The 23230-nt window shown below is 30.0% G+C and overlaps 1 protein-coding gene across 1 annotated transcript in view; it reads left to right on the forward strand.

Moving 5' to 3' along the window:
• LOC113367845 (basement membrane-specific heparan sulfate proteoglycan core protein-like) overlaps positions 1-23230 on the forward strand; it is a 144517-nt gene that overhangs the window by 45829 nt on the left and 75458 nt on the right. Inside the window, exons 21-25 of the mRNA XM_026609422.1 lie at positions 2088-2245; positions 4085-4205; positions 4271-4752; positions 12053-12174; positions 12249-12349. Of these exons, the coding sequence (XP_026465207.1) occupies positions 2088-2245; positions 4085-4205; positions 4271-4752; positions 12053-12174; positions 12249-12349 (984 nt within the window). The remainder of the gene's footprint in view (positions 1-2087; positions 2246-4084; positions 4206-4270; positions 4753-12052; positions 12175-12248; positions 12350-23230) is intronic.

Consider the following 23230-nt stretch of genomic DNA (forward strand, 5'->3'; position numbering starts at 1 on the left):
TCAAAGTTACTTAAAGATCTTAGATTAATTGTCAAGTTTTTTAAGAACCTAAGATCTGACAATCTTACGGTAATTTTTGAGTTAATTGAACCAAAATCTGTTTTGAGCTTAAGATCTTTAATAATCCAAAAATTGATACAAAATATCTTGCGATCTATAAAGATCTTTAGATCTTCAATAACCCAAAATCTTTAGTAATCACTAAAAGTCCAGTTCTAAATTTCTGCCTGATAAAGATCTATTATCTAAACAAAAACACGAAATATTGGTCTATTCAAAATCTAAAGATCTATATTCATCACAAAAAATTCAAAGTTACTTAAACATCACAAAAGATCTTCAATTAATTTTCAAGTTTTTGAAGAACCTAAGATCTGACCATCTTATGGTAATTTTTGAGTTAATTAAACCAAAATCTGTTTTTGAGCTTAAGATCTTTAATAATCCAAAAATTGATACAAAATATCTTGCGATCTGTAAAGATCTTTAGATCTTCAATAACTCAAGATCTGTTGATATCTATCAAGATCTTCTTGAACTAGAATTAGTGACATTTTTTAAATCTTTGTGAATTAAAATTTACAAAAAACAAATTGTTTTGATCTTTAGACAGATCCCAAGAGATCTTAGGTTATTGAGGGCATAAATATCTGGATTGATCTCGAAGTTTCTTGGGTTAAGTTTGAGATTTTAAAATTCTTAAGATCTGTACAGATCACCAAAGATCTTATTCTATTTAATTGAGGATCTTAAGATATGTTTTTATTAAAGATCTAATGATCTGAATACATACCAAGAAATCTCGGGTTATATAAGATCAAATGATCTTGTTATATTCTAAGAGATCTTGGATTCTGATCTGCACAGATCGTACGTTAATTTTTGAATTATTAAAGATTTAAGTATTTGGACAGTTTACAAGAAAGATCTAAAGATTTCTACAGATCACAATGGATTTTTCGCTAATTTTTAAATTATAAAAAATGTAAAAATCTTGTGTTCTTTTCCATGGTTAAATATCTTAACTTATTAAAGATTTAAAGGTCTCGTCAAATCACGAGATTTTTTGGTTTAAATTTAAAATTTTAAATTCTAAAGATCTGTATAGATCACTAAAGATCTTGTACTGATTTTTCAGCTTTTAACAATTTCAAAATCTAAACAGATCACAACAAAATTATTGCAGATCCTATGATCTATTAATATGAGATTTAATGGTGTTGATATATACCAAGAGATCTTGTGTTATTAAAGATCTTTACAAAAAGTTTTATGTTAATTTTTGGTTTACTAGAGATCTAAAGATCTGGTTCTAAAGATTGGAACAGATTTTGAGTAAACTTTATATTAACAAAAATTGTATAAATGTAACTAATTCTGGTTTAAAAAGATCTTGATAGATATCAAGAGATCTTGGGTTAATTAAGATCTAAAGATCTGTACAGATCACAAGATATTTTTTATTAATTTTTGGATTATTGAAGATCTAAAAGTCAAACTAGATTTTGGTGTAATTTTTACTTGAACAAAGATCCTCATAGATACCAAAATATCTTGGATTATTAAAGATTAAAAGATCTGTACAGATAACAGAGATTTTGTGTTAATTTTTGGGTTATTAAGAATCTAAAATCTGGTTCTATATATCTTAGAAAAATTTTTAATTAACAGAGATTTGGAAAAAGTAACTAATTCTAGTCAATTATAATAAAACTGGTCACTTGATCTTTTTAATCTAAACAGATCACAACTAGTATTAATCAATATTAATTGTTCTTAATAAATTAGATTTTGTTATCATGCAATATAATCATAGATCTTATCTTATTCAAATTGTATTCAAAGTTCAAAGAGATAACTAAATTTAGCAAAAAGTCAACTTTGATCAAAAAAAGATCAAAATTGACTTCTACTAGTAATTAATATATTATCCAACATTGGTATGTAAATTATTACCTTCGACCTTAAAAAATCTGTTCTATATTCTATTTTCCAACTTCTGTTTTATGTGTGTGGTAGTTGACTAATATTTGGTGCCCAAAACCTATTAAGCCCAATTTTTAATATTTATATTTTTCATCCCTTAGCACCAACATCAGTAGATTTGCCCCATTTGGAAATCAGCCCAACCCAAGATTCTCCAGTAAGACAAGGTGATAATTTGGATGTGATCTGCAGATCTAGTGATGTTGAAGATGTTGTCACCTGGACTAGACCTGATCAGGATATGCCTTATGGAGCAACGGTTAGTAAATAAAAAGATCTAAACTGATTGCTGTGCGATCAGGCGTATTTTACATATAAACAAGCAAGGAAGAATCTTGTGACTGCACCATCTAGAATTCTGTTATCATGACGCCTGATCGCAAGGCAAATAGAATAAATTGATAAATAAGGTTAGTATGTTATACCCTGATACCTACACTATGATGCCAAATACTAAAATTACAAACTTTTCTCACAAAATTTTAAGATATTTAGACAATCTCTAACCAAAGTACCAGGATAAAACAATGTTATTAGTAGGAAATTGAAATTTCAAGGAGCTCTTCAGGACTAACAGTTTGCACAAAACGTTTACAAATTGAGTATGTTGTACACTGACCTGTGCACTATGATGTGAAATACAAAAATTACAAACTTTTCTCACAAAATTTTAAGATATTTAGACAATCTTTGAACAAACTACCAGGATAAAACAATGTTGTAATCAGGAAATTAAAATTTCAAGGAGCTCTTCAGGGCCAACAGTTTACACAAAACGTGTACAAATTGAGTATGTTATACACTGACCTGTGCACTATGATGTCTAATATTAAAATTACAAACTTTTCTGACAAAATTTTAAGATATTTAGACAATCTTTGAACAAACTACCAGGATGAGACAATGTTATAATTAGGAAATGATAATTTCAAGGAGCTCTTCAGGACAAACAGTTTGCACAAAACGTGCATGATTTGAGTATGTTATACACTGACACTCATACTATGATGACAAATATCAGAATCACAAACATTTCTCACAAAATTTTAAAATATTTAGACAATCTCTAAACAAAGTATCAGGATACAACAATGTTATAAATAGGACATTAAATTTTCAAGGAGCTCTTCAGGACAAACAGTTTGCACAAAACGTGCATAATTTGAGTATGATATACACTGACACTCATACTATGATGACAAATATTAGAATCACAAACTTTTCTCACAAAATTTTAAGATATTTAGACAATCTTTGAACAAAGTACCAGGATAAAACAATATTATATTTAGGAAATTAAAATTTCAAGGAGCTCCTCAGGACCAACAGTTTGCACAAAACGTGTACAATTTGAGTATGTTGTACATTGACACGCGTCCTATGATGTCAAATACTAAAGTTACTAACTTTTTTCATAAAATTTTAAGATATTTAGACAAATTTTAAACAAAGTACCAGGGCAAAACAATGTTATAAATAGGTTATTAAATTTCAAGGAGCTCTTCAGGACAAACCACTTGCACAAAACGTGTACAATTTGAGTATGTTGTTCATTGACATATTTACTATGATGTCAAATACTAAAATTACAAAATTTTAAGATATTTAGACATTATTTGAATAAAGTACCAGGATAAAACAATGTTATAAGTAGGAAATTAAAATTTCGAGGAGCTCTTCAGGACAAACAGTTCGCACAAGACGTGTACAATTTGAGTATGCTGTACATTGACACTCATACTATTATAACAAATACTAAAATTACAAACTTTTCTTACAAAATTTTAAAATACATAGACAATCTTTAAACAAAGTATCAGGATAAAACAATGTTATAATCAGGAAAATAAAATTTCAAGGAGCTCCTCAGGACAAACAGTTTGCACAAAACGTGTACAATTTGAGTATGTTATACACTGACATTCCTACTATGATGTCAAATATTAAAATTACAAACTTTTTTCACAAAATTTTAAGAAATTTAGACAACTCTGAACAAAGTACCAGGACAAAACAATGTTATAAATAGGAAATTAAAATTTCAAGGAGCTGCTCAGGGCAAATTGCACCCTTAATATATTTCTGAATCTTCTTTCAGGTTCATGGTAATACCTTAAGGTTCATGAATGTCCAACCTGAAGATGCTGGAAGCTACTTGTGTTCTTCCACAACTGCTTATGGAGTGCCTTATAGCCAGCAATACGACTTACACGTAGAAGGTAACGAACCAAAACTTATATACCAAAATAATTGCAACTGTTATGTAATATTGTTATTTTACCAGAATACGACAGCAGATATCCAGATGCATCGAGACCACATGGTGGTTCCCAAGAACAACACGAAAGGCACCAGCCATACGATTCTAGAGAACAGGATCATGTCACATCTCGTGGTGGATTTGGTGATTCACCTGAAGGCAGATCTTCGGAAGATCACTCTGGAGTACCTTCTGATCTTCATGGAAGACCAACTTCATCTCACCATGATGCTGGACATTTTCAACCTGACCAAGGACACTACCAACCAGACCACCACGATCCCTACCATCCCGAAGAAGACTATCAACCACCAACTCATCACGAAGAGGAACACCATCACAAAAGACCTAGTCATCACCAACACAAGAGACCAGTACATGTATCATCTGCCAAAATTGGTGAAGGCATAAAGATGTCTTGTGACACTGATATGGAAGGTAACAGGCTGCAGTATGCTTGGAGCAAGAAAGGATTTGCTTTGCCAAGTGATGTCCAAACTGATGAGGTAAGATAATACTTCACATTTTTTTAACTTCCCGTTGGGTAGTTATAGTAATGCGCCAAAAATCGAAAATGAAAATTTTTGCATTTTTCGACGTTTTGAAGGTTTCTGAACATTTTTAAGGTGCATACCTCAGAAACTAAATGGATGTGTGTGTGTGTGTGTGAAAATACAAATCGAGTTTTTGAGAGAACTGAGTATCGGATTTGAATGATCTAACAAACATTCAATTTGTAATGATTGGGAGAAGAGGTGATTAGTTTTTGGCAAAGACAGGTACAGCGATTTCAAAGATACAGGGTTAAATTGGCAAAAGATGGCAGTTTTTTGTTTTTAAAGATTTATTTATTTCATTTATATTAGATTATACGTACATATTTCTATACAATTTATATAATCATGCATAACTAGATATAAATACATAAACTTATATTTAATACTAACTAATGAAAAGTAAAATTTACTTATAAATAAATTTTCAATCATGGTAAAAATAATCACTAAAAACCATATTTACAATAATAATAACAAAATAATGCATATTACTTATATGAATGGAAAATAGTCAAAAGACTAATAACATATGCTGTAGGAATAGTTTAAGAGTAATTTGATCTCTGCCATATTTTATGCTTGATTATATTATTATTGATGATGGTAGCTTGTACTTATTGTACCAATATGTATTGTCATTCGTTCCAATATTACATATATTAGGATTTAAGTTAAATAAACAATTAGTATAAAATCTTTCAGAGATAATTGTTATAAAATCTCTCACAATGGTATACGTATATCATTGCGGATCTAATTATTGCCATATATTTTTTTTATTTTCAATATTAATAGAGCTGTTATAATTTAGCAATGGGTATAATATGTATATTAAATTTTTTTAATTCAATTATTTTATTACTAATGTGTTGAATTGAAATTCAGTTTCCTGTCTAAGGTGATACCCAAATATTTAACAGAACCACTCCATGGTATGATATTATTAAGATGCAAGGATGTATTGGGTATTGGGTGAGAATATGGATTCTTTTTTGTCAATATTTATTTTTATTTTCTATTTATTTGTGTATCTTATAATTTGGTTCAAATGACTTTGTAATCTCTCAATGATTGCTTTATCTGATTTCCAGAAGTGAAAATTACAGTATCATCCGCATACCTACATTAATAATTGCGTGTTGATTACAAAAAATGACAGTTTTAGACTGAACTAAGCGTACGGTTTGAATGATCTAAAAAACTTTATGCTTGTATTGACAAAACAATTGCTTTTGAGGATAAAAAGTTATTACATCTTTTTTTATTTTCCATAAAATATTTTTGTAATTTTTTAGATTAAAAATTCAAAAAATTACCCAGGCTAAGCACAGTCTAAGCGCCACTCTAGTACAAATGTTTACTCAAGTGCGTTTAGACTGTTTATGTACTGGAGCACTTTTCCAATTTTGTGAGAAAACTATTGAAAAATGTGAAAATGTGAAAATGCCGCCAATCTGAGCACAGTATAAGTGAAAATGTCGCACAGAATTATTAGCAAATGCGTTTAGACCGTGACTATGCGGGAGCACTTTTTCAATTTTGTGTAAATTAGCAACTATTTTTTTTTTAAATTGAATTCAAAATGAAATGACGATTGTTAATGTTCTGGAGATAAATTGATTTATGGTTTACATTTGATTTACATTTGATTTGCTCAGATATAACAAACAAGAAAGCAAAAATAATGAAAGTTACAGTATTTGTAATGATATATTTGAAAACGTTTAAAATTTCTCGAATATTTTATTACGATGCCATACACCACTAGTTGTATATTTTATTTATTTTATATATTTTATTTTATTCAATTTTTTTCTTATAAAACAAGTGTTTTATAAGTAATTTTGTGTGTACTTGATTTGAACATATCAACTTGATTAAAACGTTCGATGATTTGTTTTTTGGTTTATGTTAAATATTTTTCCTAAGATTTCCTAAATTTTGTCTTCTGCAAAAAAAAATCTACATGAAATTCTACACAAAACTTGGTAACCGAAATTTTTACTGTAATTTCAATAATCGTCTACAGACGCCCAAATATAATAAAGTCAAATCCGACTTGTTTTTTTATAAATCTTTGACGCTCTTTTTTTGGTTTTATTAAAATATTCTCCACTAGTTAAATATACCTAAGTTTTATCTTATGCATATATAATCTTCATAAAATTCTGCACAAAACACAATAAACCAAATTTTTATTGCTTTTTTAAAAAAAAACGTCCACAGACCACCAAATATAACAAATTAAAATCCAACTTGTATTTTTTTTTATTTTTTCAAAACCTGTTTTCGGTTTTATTAAAATATTTTTCCACTAGTTAAATATACCTAAGTTTTATCTTCTGCATATATAATATTTATAAAATTCTGCACAAAACCTAAAAAAAATAAAAACCAAATTTTTATTGCTAATTACAAAAAACCTGATTTTTGACCGTCTAAGCGCCACTCTGGTACGAATGTTTACTCAAGTGCGTTTAGACTGGAGCACTTTTTTAATTTTGTGCAAAAACTATTGAAAAATGTGAAAATGCCGCCAAGCTAAGCACAGTATAAATGAAAATGTCGCACAGAATTATTTGCAAATGCGTTTAGACTGTGACTATACGGGAGTACTTTTTCAATTTTGTGTAAATTAGGCAACTATTTTTTTTTAATTAAATTCGATATGATATGACGATTGTTAATGTTCTGGAGATAAATTGATTGATTTATGATTTACATTTGATTTGCTCAGATATAACAAGATAGCAAAAATAATGAAAGGAACGCTAAAATTTAAAATCCGGTTCAAAAAATTTGATATATTTCGATAAGACCTCACAAATGTAATATATTGACTTATTATATAATTAACTCTATTATATACAGCTAGTCTATACATTAAATTGTACAAGTATGAGGGAATCATTGAGTACATAATTTATATTCTTCAATGACATTAATTATATTTATTCTGGTATTATTTGTATTCATTAGTACCTACATGTATTTATTATGATATAAACGTACTCAAGATTAATTACAATACTTTATAAGAGTTAACCTAATAATATGATAACCTATTACCTATCATACTAAATTATATTATTGTATATCATAGATTGATATCTATTATCTATCATACGGTGAGATACCTATACCGTCATTAACTTATTATATACCTAGATACCTTTTACTTCTTATAAATACTACTGCCTAATTTATATATTCACCTATATTATATAGGTTTACCTTACGCCCTATGTATTATCTCTACCTATCTATTGCCTATACCCGGATTCGAACCCGGGACCTCCGCGTGGAAGTCGCGCACCTTAACCACTACCCTACCGGATACCCCCACTAATAATATAATATGGGACGCACTGTTGTTTCCGCGGGTCATTTTCTAATTAATTAGATAATTATTACTGAGGTGCGCGCGAAGACACGCGAAAAAAGACGGTTGATTGTAGCGTTACGGTGGTGTAGTGGCTAAGGTCGTAGCATTCCACGCGGCGGACCCGGGTTCGATTCTCGGTAGGGTTAATGTAGCGTGTAAAAAAAATATACGTAATAGGATATATAGTAGATATAGGTTAGGTGTATTCGGTATACAATGTAGGGATTTGAGAGTATGTGATGAAATATAGCGCATGGTGTAGATGTAAGGCATGTAGTATAGAATGCAACGTATAGGCATACGTAAGGCTATAGAAATACACGAATAGGAACCTACGATGTAGGTGTTAGCGTATAAGAAATGCGAATTTATACAAGAATTATAAGATAAGATATAAGATTTAATTTATAAATATTATTTTTTCTATAAGAAATTTTATCTCGGTATTAAATATCTAAAATATCCGTTAAGGCGTCGATTACACCTTACTGCTGCCTTTGCCGTTATCACTTCATAAAAAATTAATTACTGCACTTTTAAACGAATGTGTGCACTATGCGACAATAGACATAGAACTATAAATTTTATTAAATGTTTGAGTAACTTGTGCGAGCTGAATTTCTTAAGGGGGTATTCTACTGTAGAATTTTGAAAAAATCGAAAAATTTTTTTTTTCATATTTTCAAAGTTTAGTTATTCAGAAATATGTCATTAAAAGGATTTTTCAAAATCACTATTATTTCCTGAGTTATGTCCGTTTAAGTGACGTGGCCTCGGTTTGGGTCCGACCGAGTCTCAAAACTTTGAACGCGTTTTTCTCGGAACTACTTTTTTCGAGCTGGCGGTAAGGATATCTCGAGTTCTAATGAACCGATTTACTTCAAATTTGGAGAGGATCTTCTCCATACATCGCTTTATCGCATGGACCTTTCCCAAAAATATAACTTTTCATTTAGTATTTTTAAAAAATTCGGAATTGTTAAAAAAAACATGAAAAAAAAATTTTTTTTCAAACTGTCGCCATTCAAACAAAAAATTTTTTTTAACTTATCCAAGATTCATACGATAGCGGCATCTATAATAATTAAGAATACATTTATTTTTTATGTTTCGGATCACCAGGAGGGTTGGAACCATGCACCCCAGGACGCCCTCTTTTTTTTTGAGCCCCCACTTTGACTGCTCATAACTTTGTGAATTCTATTTTTTTTTTAATTATTTTTTTATGTAATAATAAAATATCAATAAACAAATCATAAAAAATCGATAGTAAAAATATAATTTGTTTCCTTTATACAGCGCTTCAAAAACCGGCCAAAATTCATGCTTCTACAGTAGAACACCCCCTTAAAGTGTTCTTAGTCTCGCAACTTACTGAATTCTAAAAATTCTAAATTTAAAAATATAATATAAAAATTATTATACCGCTGTTTGGGAGGTATGGCACTTTATAAATATACAGACTAATATATACAGAATTTGGAATTTTTCTATAATCCGTAATATTGAGAAAGTTTGCATTAGACCTAAAAAGGGATCCGTATTTACCTAAGCTATGGAAATATATATGGAAAAATTATATGATTTGCACATGCATCCTGTGCTTACTTAGACTAAACAATGATCATAATATGTTTAACAATTTTTTAACAGTATTTACAAATTATATTCAAATCACCCAAAGCAAGTGGGTTGAAGTCGTGTAATTTTTTAATTTGCCTCCCCCCTCTGAATTTAAAAATGGATTTTTCTGTAGAGCGAGCGCCCCACGTTGGGAATTACTAGTCTAGGAGTACAATTTTTTAATCTACTACCAGGTTAAAATAATCGAGTGATCATCAATTCCACAGAACCTTCATCAGATTTTCAAAAGATCAAAGTTTCTATGAATTGAGACCATAAGTCTATCAGGGTAACTCTTTTGCTATAAATTGTCAACTAATTTACCACTAAATAAATGTCAATAAAACAATGATTAAAAAAATTACCAATAGATCTTGGATTGTAAAAATTTACAAGCGATCGAACGGCTTATATTTTTGCCTTAGATGGCAAAAAATTCATCGAATTATTAAAATATTATTTTTTTTTAATTTAATTAAAAGCAAAAGAGTTCTTATGCTTATGTATTTATAGAATTGCTTTTTTCGCTACAATCAATTTCCATTATATGAATGCCTTAAATTTTTTATTTTATTCGACAAACGCCCGCTATGCCCGAAACAAGTCCAACTTATATCCGAAATATTAGAGCATCAGACACTTTTCGGTCTTAAAGTAACATATGTGAAATTTGAAATACACTACTGTATTGTAATTGATATTTCAGTTCATACACCTCAATTTGTTACTAAATTAAAAACGACTTTGATAAAACCAGTGGTGTTGTGCTAATATTTTTTGTCGGAACGCTAAAATTTAAAAACCGGTTCTAAAACCAGTTTTCATGTTTTTTCCGGTTCCGTTCGAAAAGGAAAGAAACAAAAATTATTACAAAACCCATTTTGCGCACATGTATGTATGTTTATTACAATAATAACATTTAATAAAAATTAGTTAAATAATAACTTATAAAATTTACTTATTAAATCATTTTCTGTATGTAGCGATTTTTTTATATTTTTTCTTGCCGGAACGCGTTCCGCCCCAAAAATGATTTGCCGGAACGACGTTCCGGCGCGTTCCGGCTCGACAACACCATTGGGTGAGTTATTGTAATGGGCCGAAAATCGGAATTGAAAATTTTTACATTTCTCGACGTTTTGAAGGTTTCTGAACATTTTGGCACACCTCAGGAAAAGTGGATGTGTGTGTGTGTGTGTATGTATGTATGGATACAAATTGCCAGTCACGTTTCCGGGCGAACGGATCAACCGATTTGAATGGTTTAAAAAGCATTCGATTTCTATCGATAGGGAAAAGAGCTGATTAGTTTTTGGCAAAGGCAGGTCCAGCCGTTTCGAGGATACGGAGCAAAGAGTGCAGAAAATAGAAATCGATTTTTTGAGAGAACGGAGTATCCGATTTGAATGATCTAAAAAACATTCAATTAGTAATGATTGGGAGAAATTTTTATTAGTTTTTGGCAAAGGCAGGCCCAGCCATTTCGAAGATACGGAGCTAAATATGTAAAAAATGGCAGTTTTTGAGAGAACTAAGCGTCCGATTTGAATGATTCAAAGAACTTTCTGCTTGTCTTAACAAAATAATTGATCTTGGATTTTTTTTTTTTTTTTTTTTAAGTTTTTTGTATATCGAAAATATTTCAGATTTTATTTTTAATTCTGACTATAGTTCTAATATACTTTACAAATAATTTCAACTTTGCAATTCAGTTTATATAATTCTCATAAATATTAGACAATGTTACAATATTTATAATAATCTATTTGAAAACATTCAGTATTCCTCGAACATTTCGTTACGGTACGGGAAGTTCCAGCAATTTGTCTTAAGGCACGATGCCATAATTGCCTCAAAACAGAATTCCACTTACAGCTAGTTTTTTTTTAATTTTTTGAAAATCGAAAATAATTCAGATTTTATTTTTAATTTTGACTATAGTTCTAATATACTTTAAACAAATAATTTCAACTTTCAATATTAGACAATGTTACAATATTAATAATAATCTATTTGAAAACATTCAGCATTCCTCGAACATTTCGTTACGGTACGGGAAGTTTCAGCAATTTGCTTTAAGGCACGATGCCACCCACCCCACTAGTTATGGTATATTTGAAAACGTTTCAAATTTCTCGAATATATCATTACGGTACGGGACGTTCGAGCAATTTGCCTTAAGGCACGATGCCATACATCACTAGTTAGATTTGTTTTTTGACAGAGTGGTAATTTTTGCAGGAGTTCTTGCAATTGACCAATGTCAAGGAAAGTGATGCTGGTTTATATGTTTGTACTGTGAAGAATGGAACTGATACGTTTGAAATTCCAAGTATGCTCTTGGTCACAGGAACCATACCCAGGTAACTAGAAATATAATCATAATTGGATCAACTTTTACCTTGGACTATTTATTGATGTACCAATTGTTTTACAGATTTACAAGATCCACGGACAGCTATCTAGAATATCCAACTTTGCAAGATGCCTACACCAAATTCGACTTTGCTCTGACGTTCAAACCAGAAGAACAAAATGGTAATGAATAAAATTTTAATTAATTTGAAAATTTGCTTTATTTGACTTAAAAACATATATTGATTTTTACATAAAGATACAAATTGTATACACCTATTCTGGGAATATCAGTATACTATCATAATATAATATTGTTTGCATGTATATATATATATTTATACTAGCTAACCCGGCAAACGTTGTTTTGCCATAAAATATTGCTAAATTGATAAAAAATTAATAAAAGTGCCAAAAATCAAATATTTAATAGATTTGGACTCTGATTCTTTGACAAATAGTTAAAAACTTGTTATAATTTTCAAAATTATTTGACATTTCATACTTCAAAAATTAATTCACTCGCATCATAGTTTTTTGTTTATTATTCTTTTGTCATGTCATATATGTCAATAAAATTTCCTTTCAAATATTATTTATTTGTTAATAACTTAATAATTATTTTAAGTCATCAATTAATAATTATATAATTGTTAAATTCATAAGTTTGGCTAAATCAACACAGGAATATTGTGGAAATAAATATTTTTTTAGATAAAGATCTGATTTTTGACATTTGCATTTTATTTCAAATTAATTATAACTGTCAAAATAATTTTTTTTAGGTCAAAATTTAATATAATATGATATAATATTTAGTTTGTCTAGTTTGTTTTTGTCAGATACTAATGATACCTTCAGATTGTACTATTCCATTTAAGAGGTTACAATTTCCTGTAAGATTAGCATTTGCGATGACAATCAAAATATATCTCAACTGATATATTATTAATAATATTATATTTTAATTACACAAATTTTTTTACACTCCGATAAATAATTCGAACGCATCATAGTGTTTTGTTTATTTTAATTTTATTTATGTCATTTTTGTTTTAATTAAAAAATAAATTAAATTTTAGTCTAAATCAACGCAGTATCTTTATCTAAATATACAATTTTCTATATGAATATTTGATTTTTTACATTTGCATTTAATTGCAAAATAGTGAATGTCAATTTTATATATCCAATATGCACTAAATTTATAAATGTCAAAATATTTATTTCTTGGTCCAAAATTAATATAATATGATAATATTTATTTTACAATAATGTTTTGTATCTATAATTTGCTTGGCAATATTGCCTATAACATAACTTAGAATAATTAATTTATTTGCTTCTTATTGAAGTAAGTCGTTAAACATTTTTTTGTGAACTGTAAAAATTTTGTTTATGATTAATTTTAAATTCAATATGCCGCTTTTTTATTGTGATCTTTGATCTATGATGTTTTGATGAAGTTTTGGTTTCCGAAATAATTTGGTAAGCTAATCAATTAAATCTAAATCGTAAATCTATTTATATAATTATTTTCATAAATACTGACAAATGACATTTAATTTTTTTACATGTCAACATTTATTCAAATTTTTAAGCATTGATTTTTAATTAGATTTGAAACTATAAACAGTGATTTTGAATATAGCATTTCATCAAATTTGGATTTAAATGTTGGATATTTCTATATATGTACATGCTTTTGAATTTTATTTTTTGAAATGTCAAATTTTTTTTTCAAAAATTTTCCTTGAATTTTGACATTTGTCATTTTAGTGTTTTGTTTTTTTTGTCATTTTATGTCAAAGTTTTTAGAAATTTATAAAAATTATATATTTATATTTCAAATTTACTTTTCAAAATTTCCTATAACCTAAGTTGGACATATATGCACACGATGAGTCAATAAAATTTAAAATCGGTTCAATAGTTTGGGCGTCCATCGCGAACCAACATCGTGACACGAGATTTATATATATATATATATATATATATATATAGATAGATAGATAGATATAGATATATTTGTTTCAATTAACTTATATAAGTATGAAAAGAGCTATTAAAACCATACTGCCAAATAAATAATTCCAATAACAACTAGACAATTGTCTAAAAATTTTGGTTTCTAGGTCTTCTACTTTTCAATGGGCAATTTTCACCACCATCCAACGGTGATTTCGTGTCCCTGGCTTTGGTGAATGGAGTTCCTGAATTCAAATACAATTTAGGAGCTGGTGTGACTACTTTAAAAGCACCTGAAGATATAGTATTGGCACCAGGAGAATGGCACCATATTTCCGTGAGCAGAAGTCGCAAAGAAGCAATGATGTACGTCGACGGACAAGGGCCATTCAAAGTAGTAGCTCGTGGTAAACATATTGGATTAGACTTAAAACAACCTATGTATGTTGGAGGTGTTCCTGATTCTGAAACTTTGCCTGAAGGTGTTGACAAAGAAGGATTTGTAGGTAAGACTAAAGACTTAAATCTGTTGTGAGGTTTTTATTGTACTAAGTACCTATTAGAGATTTGACTCCGCTTCAGAGAGGAGTAATATCCACTTAACAACTCCACAACTCCGACAACTTTCAAACATAATATAATGTTGTCAAATATCTCCCTTCCGCCTTTTTGTATTATAAACCAAGAGCAAAAAAGCGGAAGGGAGATATTTGACAACCTAATACTTGACACAAATGTGTTTTCTAGTGTGTTTTTTACAAAATAATTACATTTTTAACTAATGCTAAAAAACAACCAACGGAAGAAAATACTTTTACTATGGATTTTCAAAGATTACTGTTTATCTACCGATAGCAAACCTGCATAAATTGGACCTTCATAAATTACTTTTTATTTTTCGATAAACTCTAGGAAAATATAACTGGGGTATAAATTTAGGTTTTGAATTTAAAGAACATTAATAAAAAAATAATACAATCTAGAAAATGTTTTATAGATATCAATGAGTATATAATTATACAAATAAGATTTTTTAGAGCACAGTGTTTGAGAAAAATATGCCAAAAAGTTCATTTTCATATTAACATTTCTTAAAAAAATTAACATTTTTACTACTTGCGGCCCGTTTAATAAAGTTTTGGTGTATAAATATAACTACGAACAAATCTACTTACTACAATTTAATCATAATTAAATAATATTCACGCAAAAATTTCTATTAAAAGTCCATTGCTTTATTGAAAATACGCTTCTACAAAAATTTTCAAATTAAAAATGTAACGTTTCTACGCGATTTTGAAATAATATCTCACCTTTCCGACAACCTATTGATTAGTTTTCGAGTTTTACCGAATCATTTGATCGAGAGCTCCATTTTTATGTATAAGATAATGCAGTGAGCCTTATATATGAAATAAGAACAAATCTTTGTGACAATTATTATTTTTCACAAAATAATAATACCTCACATTTTTTTATTATTTCCCTTTCGAGAATTAATTATACATCAGGTAGTTTGATTAGCATACTGTTACTTTTACACAATTATAAAATCATAATTGTATAAAAGTTATAATATAATACTAAATATTTTTAGCTGGTTGTATACCATTGAAAGAGCTCATTTACGGATAAACATTATTGTATACAGAATATAGAATACAAAATAGCATTATTTTGAGACATTATATACCTGGAAAGTCCTAAAACTGGTTGTGAGACGAGAAAAAAGACACTTATTTTTACCCAAATATATGTATTATTATTATTAGTATTATTATATATTAGTAAAAAATCTCAAGCAAATATCTGCATTCTGCACATGATAACAGATTTAGTACCAGTTTAGGAAAGTCGGATATGACAAATCCTGTGAAACGATTCCTATTAACAATTAGCTGGTAATTTTTTGCTATAAAAAGTCCACTAGGCATCTAATATATAAATATCAATAAAATAATTTTTCTAAAAAATTGACAAATAAATGACGGATTATAAAATTTTTCGATCGACCAGATGATCGACTCAATGACTCGTAATTTTAGCAGTGTTGACCAAAGTAAAAACGCAAAACTTGAGAATCAAAATCAATTTAATTATTTCCTTTTGATGAGAAAATTGATTTTTTGGATAAATTTCATATAAAAAAGATGTAGTAAACTTTGTAATAAAAGCAAAACATAATACTTCTGCTTTCTAAATTTTTCTCTACTGTTTCCATTCGAGAATTAATATTATATCTATATATTATAACTATAGTTCGATTAGCATATTATTACTTTTCAACAATTATATAATTGTATAAAAGTAATAATATAATACTAAATATTTTTGCTGCTTAAATACTATTGATATCACTGATAAATTTTGCACTCTAAAGTGTTGTTATATCAGGCTATGGAAAAACCAGATTAAATGTATATATTTCGTTTCGTATATTTTTCGTATACGTATATATTGTCATTCAGCGCCAAAGATTGTAGTTAGAAATATGATTCCTTACTATTCAATAAATTATACATTTGAGCTATTCACACTTCAACACAATTTCATTGTTCTATATCTTTGAAGTAACATTTTTGTATTTTCTGGAAAATACACAATGGTATTTATTTTGACTTTTATACCTGAAAAAGGTCATAAAACTGCCTGCGAGACAAGAAAGTGACCGCTTTCTTCCCAAAGCAAAAACGACAAAAACACTAAATGCTTGTACGAGTTAACATATCTAATACCAGTTTAGTGAAGTCGGATATGACAAATCCTGTGAAACAACTCCACTCGGATTCACTCCGAGGGAGGAGTTGTATCAAAGTGATAACTCCGGAGTGAGTTACCCATTTCTAGTAACTAAAGATATTTTTCTATCCTAGGTTGTATTTCTGGTTTGACTCTAAACAAACGCGATGCCTCACTTTTGGGTGATGCCCTGGTTCAAGGGGATGGAGTTGCTGATTGTGAAACTTGTTCGCCTTATGGAGGTGCTGCAAATGCTTGTCATAATGGTGGTAAATGCCAGGAATCTAAAGAAGCTCCTGGATGGAGGTGTTTGTGTCCTGAAGGATTCTCCGGAAGCGATTGTTCTAGAAGTGGCGACGTGTGCTACCCAGGTAGGAAAAATTTTGTGTAAATTAGTGTAGAGTATTCTATATGTCTATTATTATAGGTGCTTGTGGAGCTGGTAGATGTTCAGATGCACCCTCAGGTGGATTTGTATGTGCTTGTCCATTTGGCAGAACAGGAAGCAGATGTGAATTGACTGTTGCCATCGCAGAACCTTCATTCAAAGGTATTGTAAACACAAGTTTTGAAGTAAAACTTCTTTAGGCGCGACTTGGGTGTAAATCCGTACAAATGCAACGGAAATTGTTACGCCAAGCTAAAGTGAGAGTCATTCGCTCTCGATGATATGATTTCTATACGGGTCGATTCTGATGCGTGACTTTATACGTGCGTACGTCACCGAAAGCGTGAAGCATACTGTTCATCTTCCGGTGTTATGTCAAAAACATTTTAAGGTTAGACATTTTGCTTCAAACATTTTGGTTTCAAAGTGACTTAACAATGTTAAATGAAGCTCAAAAACTAATTCTCAATAATGGTTTTCTGAATATTGATTGAAATAATCAGGTTGGACGTCAAACTTGTCGAAAGGCATTACATTCGGGTAAAATTCCCACTTTGTGTAAATGTAACGGGTTTTGTATTTCCATCTATACCAAATTATCTACCTAAACTAGATACTGTATCTGAAAGGTTAATTTCACTTAAGTTGTGTTTCAGGCAAATTAGACGATTGCGATATGCAAATGGACAATTTGGAATATTTGGCCAAATTATAAATGTGCCTGTTGACGTTGATAATATGGTTAATTTATTACCTCGTAATATTGATGATGATCATTGCATTAACGTTCACATAAAAAAGCAAATGATTCATAGATCAAGCTGTGTGCTGGGCTTGATAAATAAAACAAATATAAAAGTATGGCTTCAATTTTTTAGGCAAGACAGATATTACAGCTGTTCTAAGAATGAGATTATATCACCAGCGAAAAAGTAAAAAATACAAACAGTAAATTAATGTATGTTAATTTTAATTACATGAAGTTCTTCAAACACAATTGTTACAGGATGAGTGAATTTGCAAATATAATATTTGTTCAAGCGTTGTTTAACATAATCCACTGTGTGAACGAAAATTATAGAACTTATTAATCAGCAATTACTTTAAACCGATCATGTCATATTTCAAGTATGACCTTGATTACATTATTGTTTGACATATTTTTAATGCAATCATAAATATATAATTTATAATTTATCATTATAGAAATGTGTGTAATGGTTGACTTGGCACTAATAAATGTGTGCATAACGAGTGTTAGCATATTACTAATAAACATTATTCAAAATTTTTATATGATGTATTTATTTTTACTTAAAGGGGTTGTTCTTTTTTTTGTTACAAAGAATGCAAGGTATTTGTTTTTGTTTTTCTCGAAATGTATTTATCATAGAGACTTGCGGTTTTTTTAAAACAGAAATTACAAAATCATAGAATATTAAGAAATTTTTTTTTTTGTCGCCTTCATTTGTTAACCAGGGAGCGCCAAAGTGGGCATTGCAAAATCGATATCTTTTGCGGTGCCACAGATAAATCCGTTGCGCATCGCCTGAAACAAAAAAAAAAGAAACTACGTTGAAGAAGAAGTTTGAATGAAAGAAAAAAAGCAAGAAGGAAAAAAATGGCAGCTATTTAAAAAAAAGTGTTAAAAAGGGCCTTTTTTAGGACGAGAAGCTTCGCAATTTTTTTTTTGCGTAATGTTATGAAGTTGTTTGAGGTAGGAGGACTAAATATTGCAGTGGTGAACAAATTAAAAAAAATGCAAGTCGATTCGACTTGTAGTTTTTTTTTAATTTGTGGCACCGCATTGAAAAAAGTCAATTTGAGAAAAACGTATTTAAAGTTTTTAATATAATGTACTAAATACACCATTTAATTTAATGTACGAAATACACCATGGTGTTCAAAGATGCTGACACATAAAAAGGTCATGTGCATTAGGTATTATAATGAAAAAGAGAGCAGCTGGCATACAATAGCTCGCGGAGCGATGAAAAAAACGGTTTCAGAGGATCATACATATAGAGATATATATCTATAACTTCGTCAAAAAAAAATAGATATTGAGATGATTTTTTTTTAAATAATTCTGAGGATTATAGCTTTCATAATATCAAAAAATCTCAAAATCTAAAAAAATAAATAAAAACCGAACAACCCCCTTAAGTTAAATTTGCTACTTTGTACAGTAACAAATAAGTTTTACTTCAATCGCGTGTGATTCTTACGCGCACTCTGTTTGTTTAATGATTGTTGTAAAACTCATGTTTTTCCCAAAGGTGATGGATATTTGACACTACCACCACCAAAAAGGCGTGCAAGATTCGACTTGGAAGTAAAACCAGATGATGTCTCCAGGGACGGTTTGATTTTGTACTGTGCTGAAAGCGAAAAGGGCCATGGTGATTTTGTCAGCTTGGCTTTGAAAGATGGACATCTTGAATTTAAGTGAGTACAAGTTGTACCCATAAATTTTTATCAACTTAATTTTTTAATTTTTTAATTTTTTAATTCTTTAATTTTTTAATTATCAATTTTTATTTAGGTTTGATACCGGAGCAAACCCGACAGTAGTTCGTTCCCATCAACCTTTGTCCCAAGGTAAATGGGTTAAGGTAAGTGCAGGAAGACATGCTGGAGAAGCAAGATTGACGGTTTCTGGACAGCCTGATGCATCAGAAAAGGTGAAAGGACCACGTAAACCTTTGGCACTTCATACCAAACTTTATGTAGGCGGCTTTGATGGTGAGAAAACTACTTTGAACGCTGGTGTTGGCGTCGGAGAAGGATTTGTTGGATGTGTAAAAGACGTAAGTAAAAAAAAATTAGAAAACAATTGTGGGCAAAAAAATTCTTTGGAAAAAAATTTTGGAGAAACGATTTTGGAGACAAAATTTTTTTTGTAAAAATACTTTGGGGAGAATTTTTTTTTAGAAAATTTTTTGGGATAATATTTTGGGATAAAAATTTTGGAGAAAAAAATTTTTGGGCAAAACCAAGGACTATAGTCTTTGAATTTTTCAGGAAAAAAATTTTTAGAAAAAAACTTTGAAAAAAAAATTTGTGAACAAAACTGAAAAAAAATATTTTGGTAGAACAATTTCGGGATAAACTAGCTATACGTGGACATATTTTGTTTTGTCTGTTTGTTTTGACATATTTTGGAAGATCTAAACTTTTTTTCAAAGCAATCGTACTGCTTTAACTGCATAGAGACGAAAAATCGAAGCGTGTAAGCGCCGCGTCGCTGTCTAACGGATAAGCATTGGTACGGAACCGATAGGAATGTAAACAAAATGTATACTTATTGTTAAAATCTCCATAAAATATCTGATAATTTGATGTGCATATGTCTAATGATCATTTTTTGACCGTCAAATGGCTTTTTTTTTTACTTTCGTATTAGATCTCCGAAACCGCTAGACCTGCCTTTATAAAAATTTTATCAGTTCTTCATCTTGTCAATACAAGTAAAATGTTTTTTGAATTATTAAAATCGCACGCTCCGTTCTCTTAAAAACTGAGGTACAGTTTTTGGCACTTTTTGCCCCGTATCTTCGGAACGGCTAGACCTACCTCCGCCAAAAACTAATCAGCACGTCTCCTTATCAATACAAATCGATTGTTTTTTGAATTATTCAAATCGCTTCATCCGTGTTCCCGAAATCGTCGACGAAAATTTGTATCCAAACACACACACATACACACACACACATACATCCATTTTTTCTAAGGTATGCCAAAATGATCAGAAGGTTTTGAAACGTAAAGATATATAAAAAATTTCATTTTCGATTGTTATAACTTGCGATTACTATAACTTGCCCTATGGGAAGTTAAAAAAAAATTTGGGGAAAAAATTCTTTGGAAAAAAATTTTGGGAAAAAAAATTTGGAGAAAAAAAACTTTTGTAAAAAAAACTTTGGAAAAATATTTTTTTTTGAAAATATTTTGGAATAAAAATTTTGGGGAAAAACCATGGACTATAGTCTTTGATTTTTTGAGGAAAAAAACTGGGAAAAAACATTTTGGGGAAAAAATATTTTAGTAAAACAATTTTGGGGTAAAAAATTTTGGAAAAAAAAAATTTTAGGCGAAAACCATGGACAATATTTTATTGACTTATTTTATGGACAATAGTTTATGGACAAATTTAAAAAAAAAACTGGAAAAAAAATTTAAAAAATAACTGGGAAAAAAAATTTTGGTAAAACAATTTTGGGAAAAAAAATTTTCTAGACGAAAAACAAGGACTATAGTCTTTGAATTTTTCAGGAAAAAAATTTTGGGGAAATAAATTTGGGAAAAAGATAGTCGAGGGGAGTGCAAATCGTGATTTTTATATTGTTTGTGTTTGTCTTTGAATTTTTCAGGAAAAAAATTTTGGAGAAAAAATATTCGGGGAAAAAATATTTTGGGAAAAAAAAATTTTAGAAAAAACTTTGGGAAAAAAACTTTGAAAAAAAAAATAGGAAAAAAATATTTTGGTAAAACAATTTTGGGGAAAAAAATTTTGGGAAAAAAAATTTTTGGGCAAAAACCAACGACTATAGGCTTTGAATTTTTCAGGAAAAAAATTCTGGGGAAAAAAATTTTGAGGAAAAAAAAATGGGGAAAAAAATTGGGGAAAAAATATTTTGGGGAAAGATAGTCGAGGGGAATGCACATGGTGATTTTCATATTGTTTATGTTTAGATTGATGTTGCTGGTTTGGCTGCTGACTACAGTTCTATTGACGATTCTGCAAATGTAGGACAGTGCGATTCATCCAGCAATGGGCATGAAGAACAACCAGCAGGTTACTTGGAAAATGATGAAGACAACTTAGTAGTCGGAGGCCATGACACATCTTATGGAGGTACGTGTTTTAAACCAGAAAATCCATTACTTGCATCTACTAATTTTCTATCTTTTATCTAGGAGATCATGTATCTTCGGGTCAACATGGAGGTCATCATGCCATCCACCATACACCATCGCCTTGTGATACAAACCCATGTTCCAATGGAGGTATTTGTCGTCTGGAACCTGGTTCTTTTGACTTCATGTGCCAATGTCCTGAAGGATTCACTGGAAAAACTTGTGATGCAGCTTTGAATCCTTGTGAAACTTTAAGACCTTGTCAGAATGGTGGATCATGCCATGCTTTAGGTGGAAGTTACCAGTGTTACTGCCCATTGGGCTTCATGGGAACCAATTGCGAAGACGGTATGGTAAATGATATATAGTGCATAAAGTATTGATGTTATGTATTTTTATGGTTTTTTACAGTTGCTGAGTTTGATAGTTCCGTATCATTTGCTGGTGATGGTTATGTTGAATTGAGTAGAGGTTTGTTACCTCATACTGATGACCAAAGTGCTACTGAGGTTATTGCTTTAAGTTTATCAACGAATGCAAGTAATGGTCTTATTTTCTGGCATGGACAAAAAGCTGGTGTCGACGGAGGAGACAAAGACTACATCTCGTTAGCAGGTAATAAATTAACTTTGTCAGATATCCAAAGTAACCAATCCAGTAGCCTAAACCATATAATTTTTCAGTTGTTGATTCCTTCCTGGAGTTCTCTTACGATTTGGGTGGCGGTCCAGCACATGTCAGAAACGTCTTTTTAAGGGTTGATGATGGTGCTGTTCACAATGTCGTCCTGAAAAGAACTGGTAAAGAAGCCAGTGTCGAAATTGATGGTCTTTTTACCGAATATGGAGAAAGTGAAGGTGTTGACACAGAGATGGACTGTCCAGGAAATCTTTATGTTGGTAAGTAGACAAGGATAATTGATATTGATTGTGTTGTTACAAGATAGATCACCGAGATGCTGCCGAACTCTATTAAAAATTACACTTTGTTAATGTTTTCGAAGGACCAGATATAAGGTTGTCAAATATCTCCCTTCCGCCTTTTTGTATTATAAACCAAGAGCAAAAAAGCGGAAGGGAGATATTTGACAACCTAATATATTTAGATAA

The sequence above is a fragment of the Ctenocephalides felis genome, unplaced genomic scaffold, assembly GCF_003426905.1.
Source record: "Ctenocephalides felis isolate EL2017-DRISC unplaced genomic scaffold, ASM342690v1 CF-g0.4_SCAFFOLD_01170, whole genome shotgun sequence".
In the NCBI taxonomy this organism is placed as follows: domain Eukaryota; kingdom Metazoa; phylum Arthropoda; class Insecta; order Siphonaptera; family Pulicidae; genus Ctenocephalides; species Ctenocephalides felis.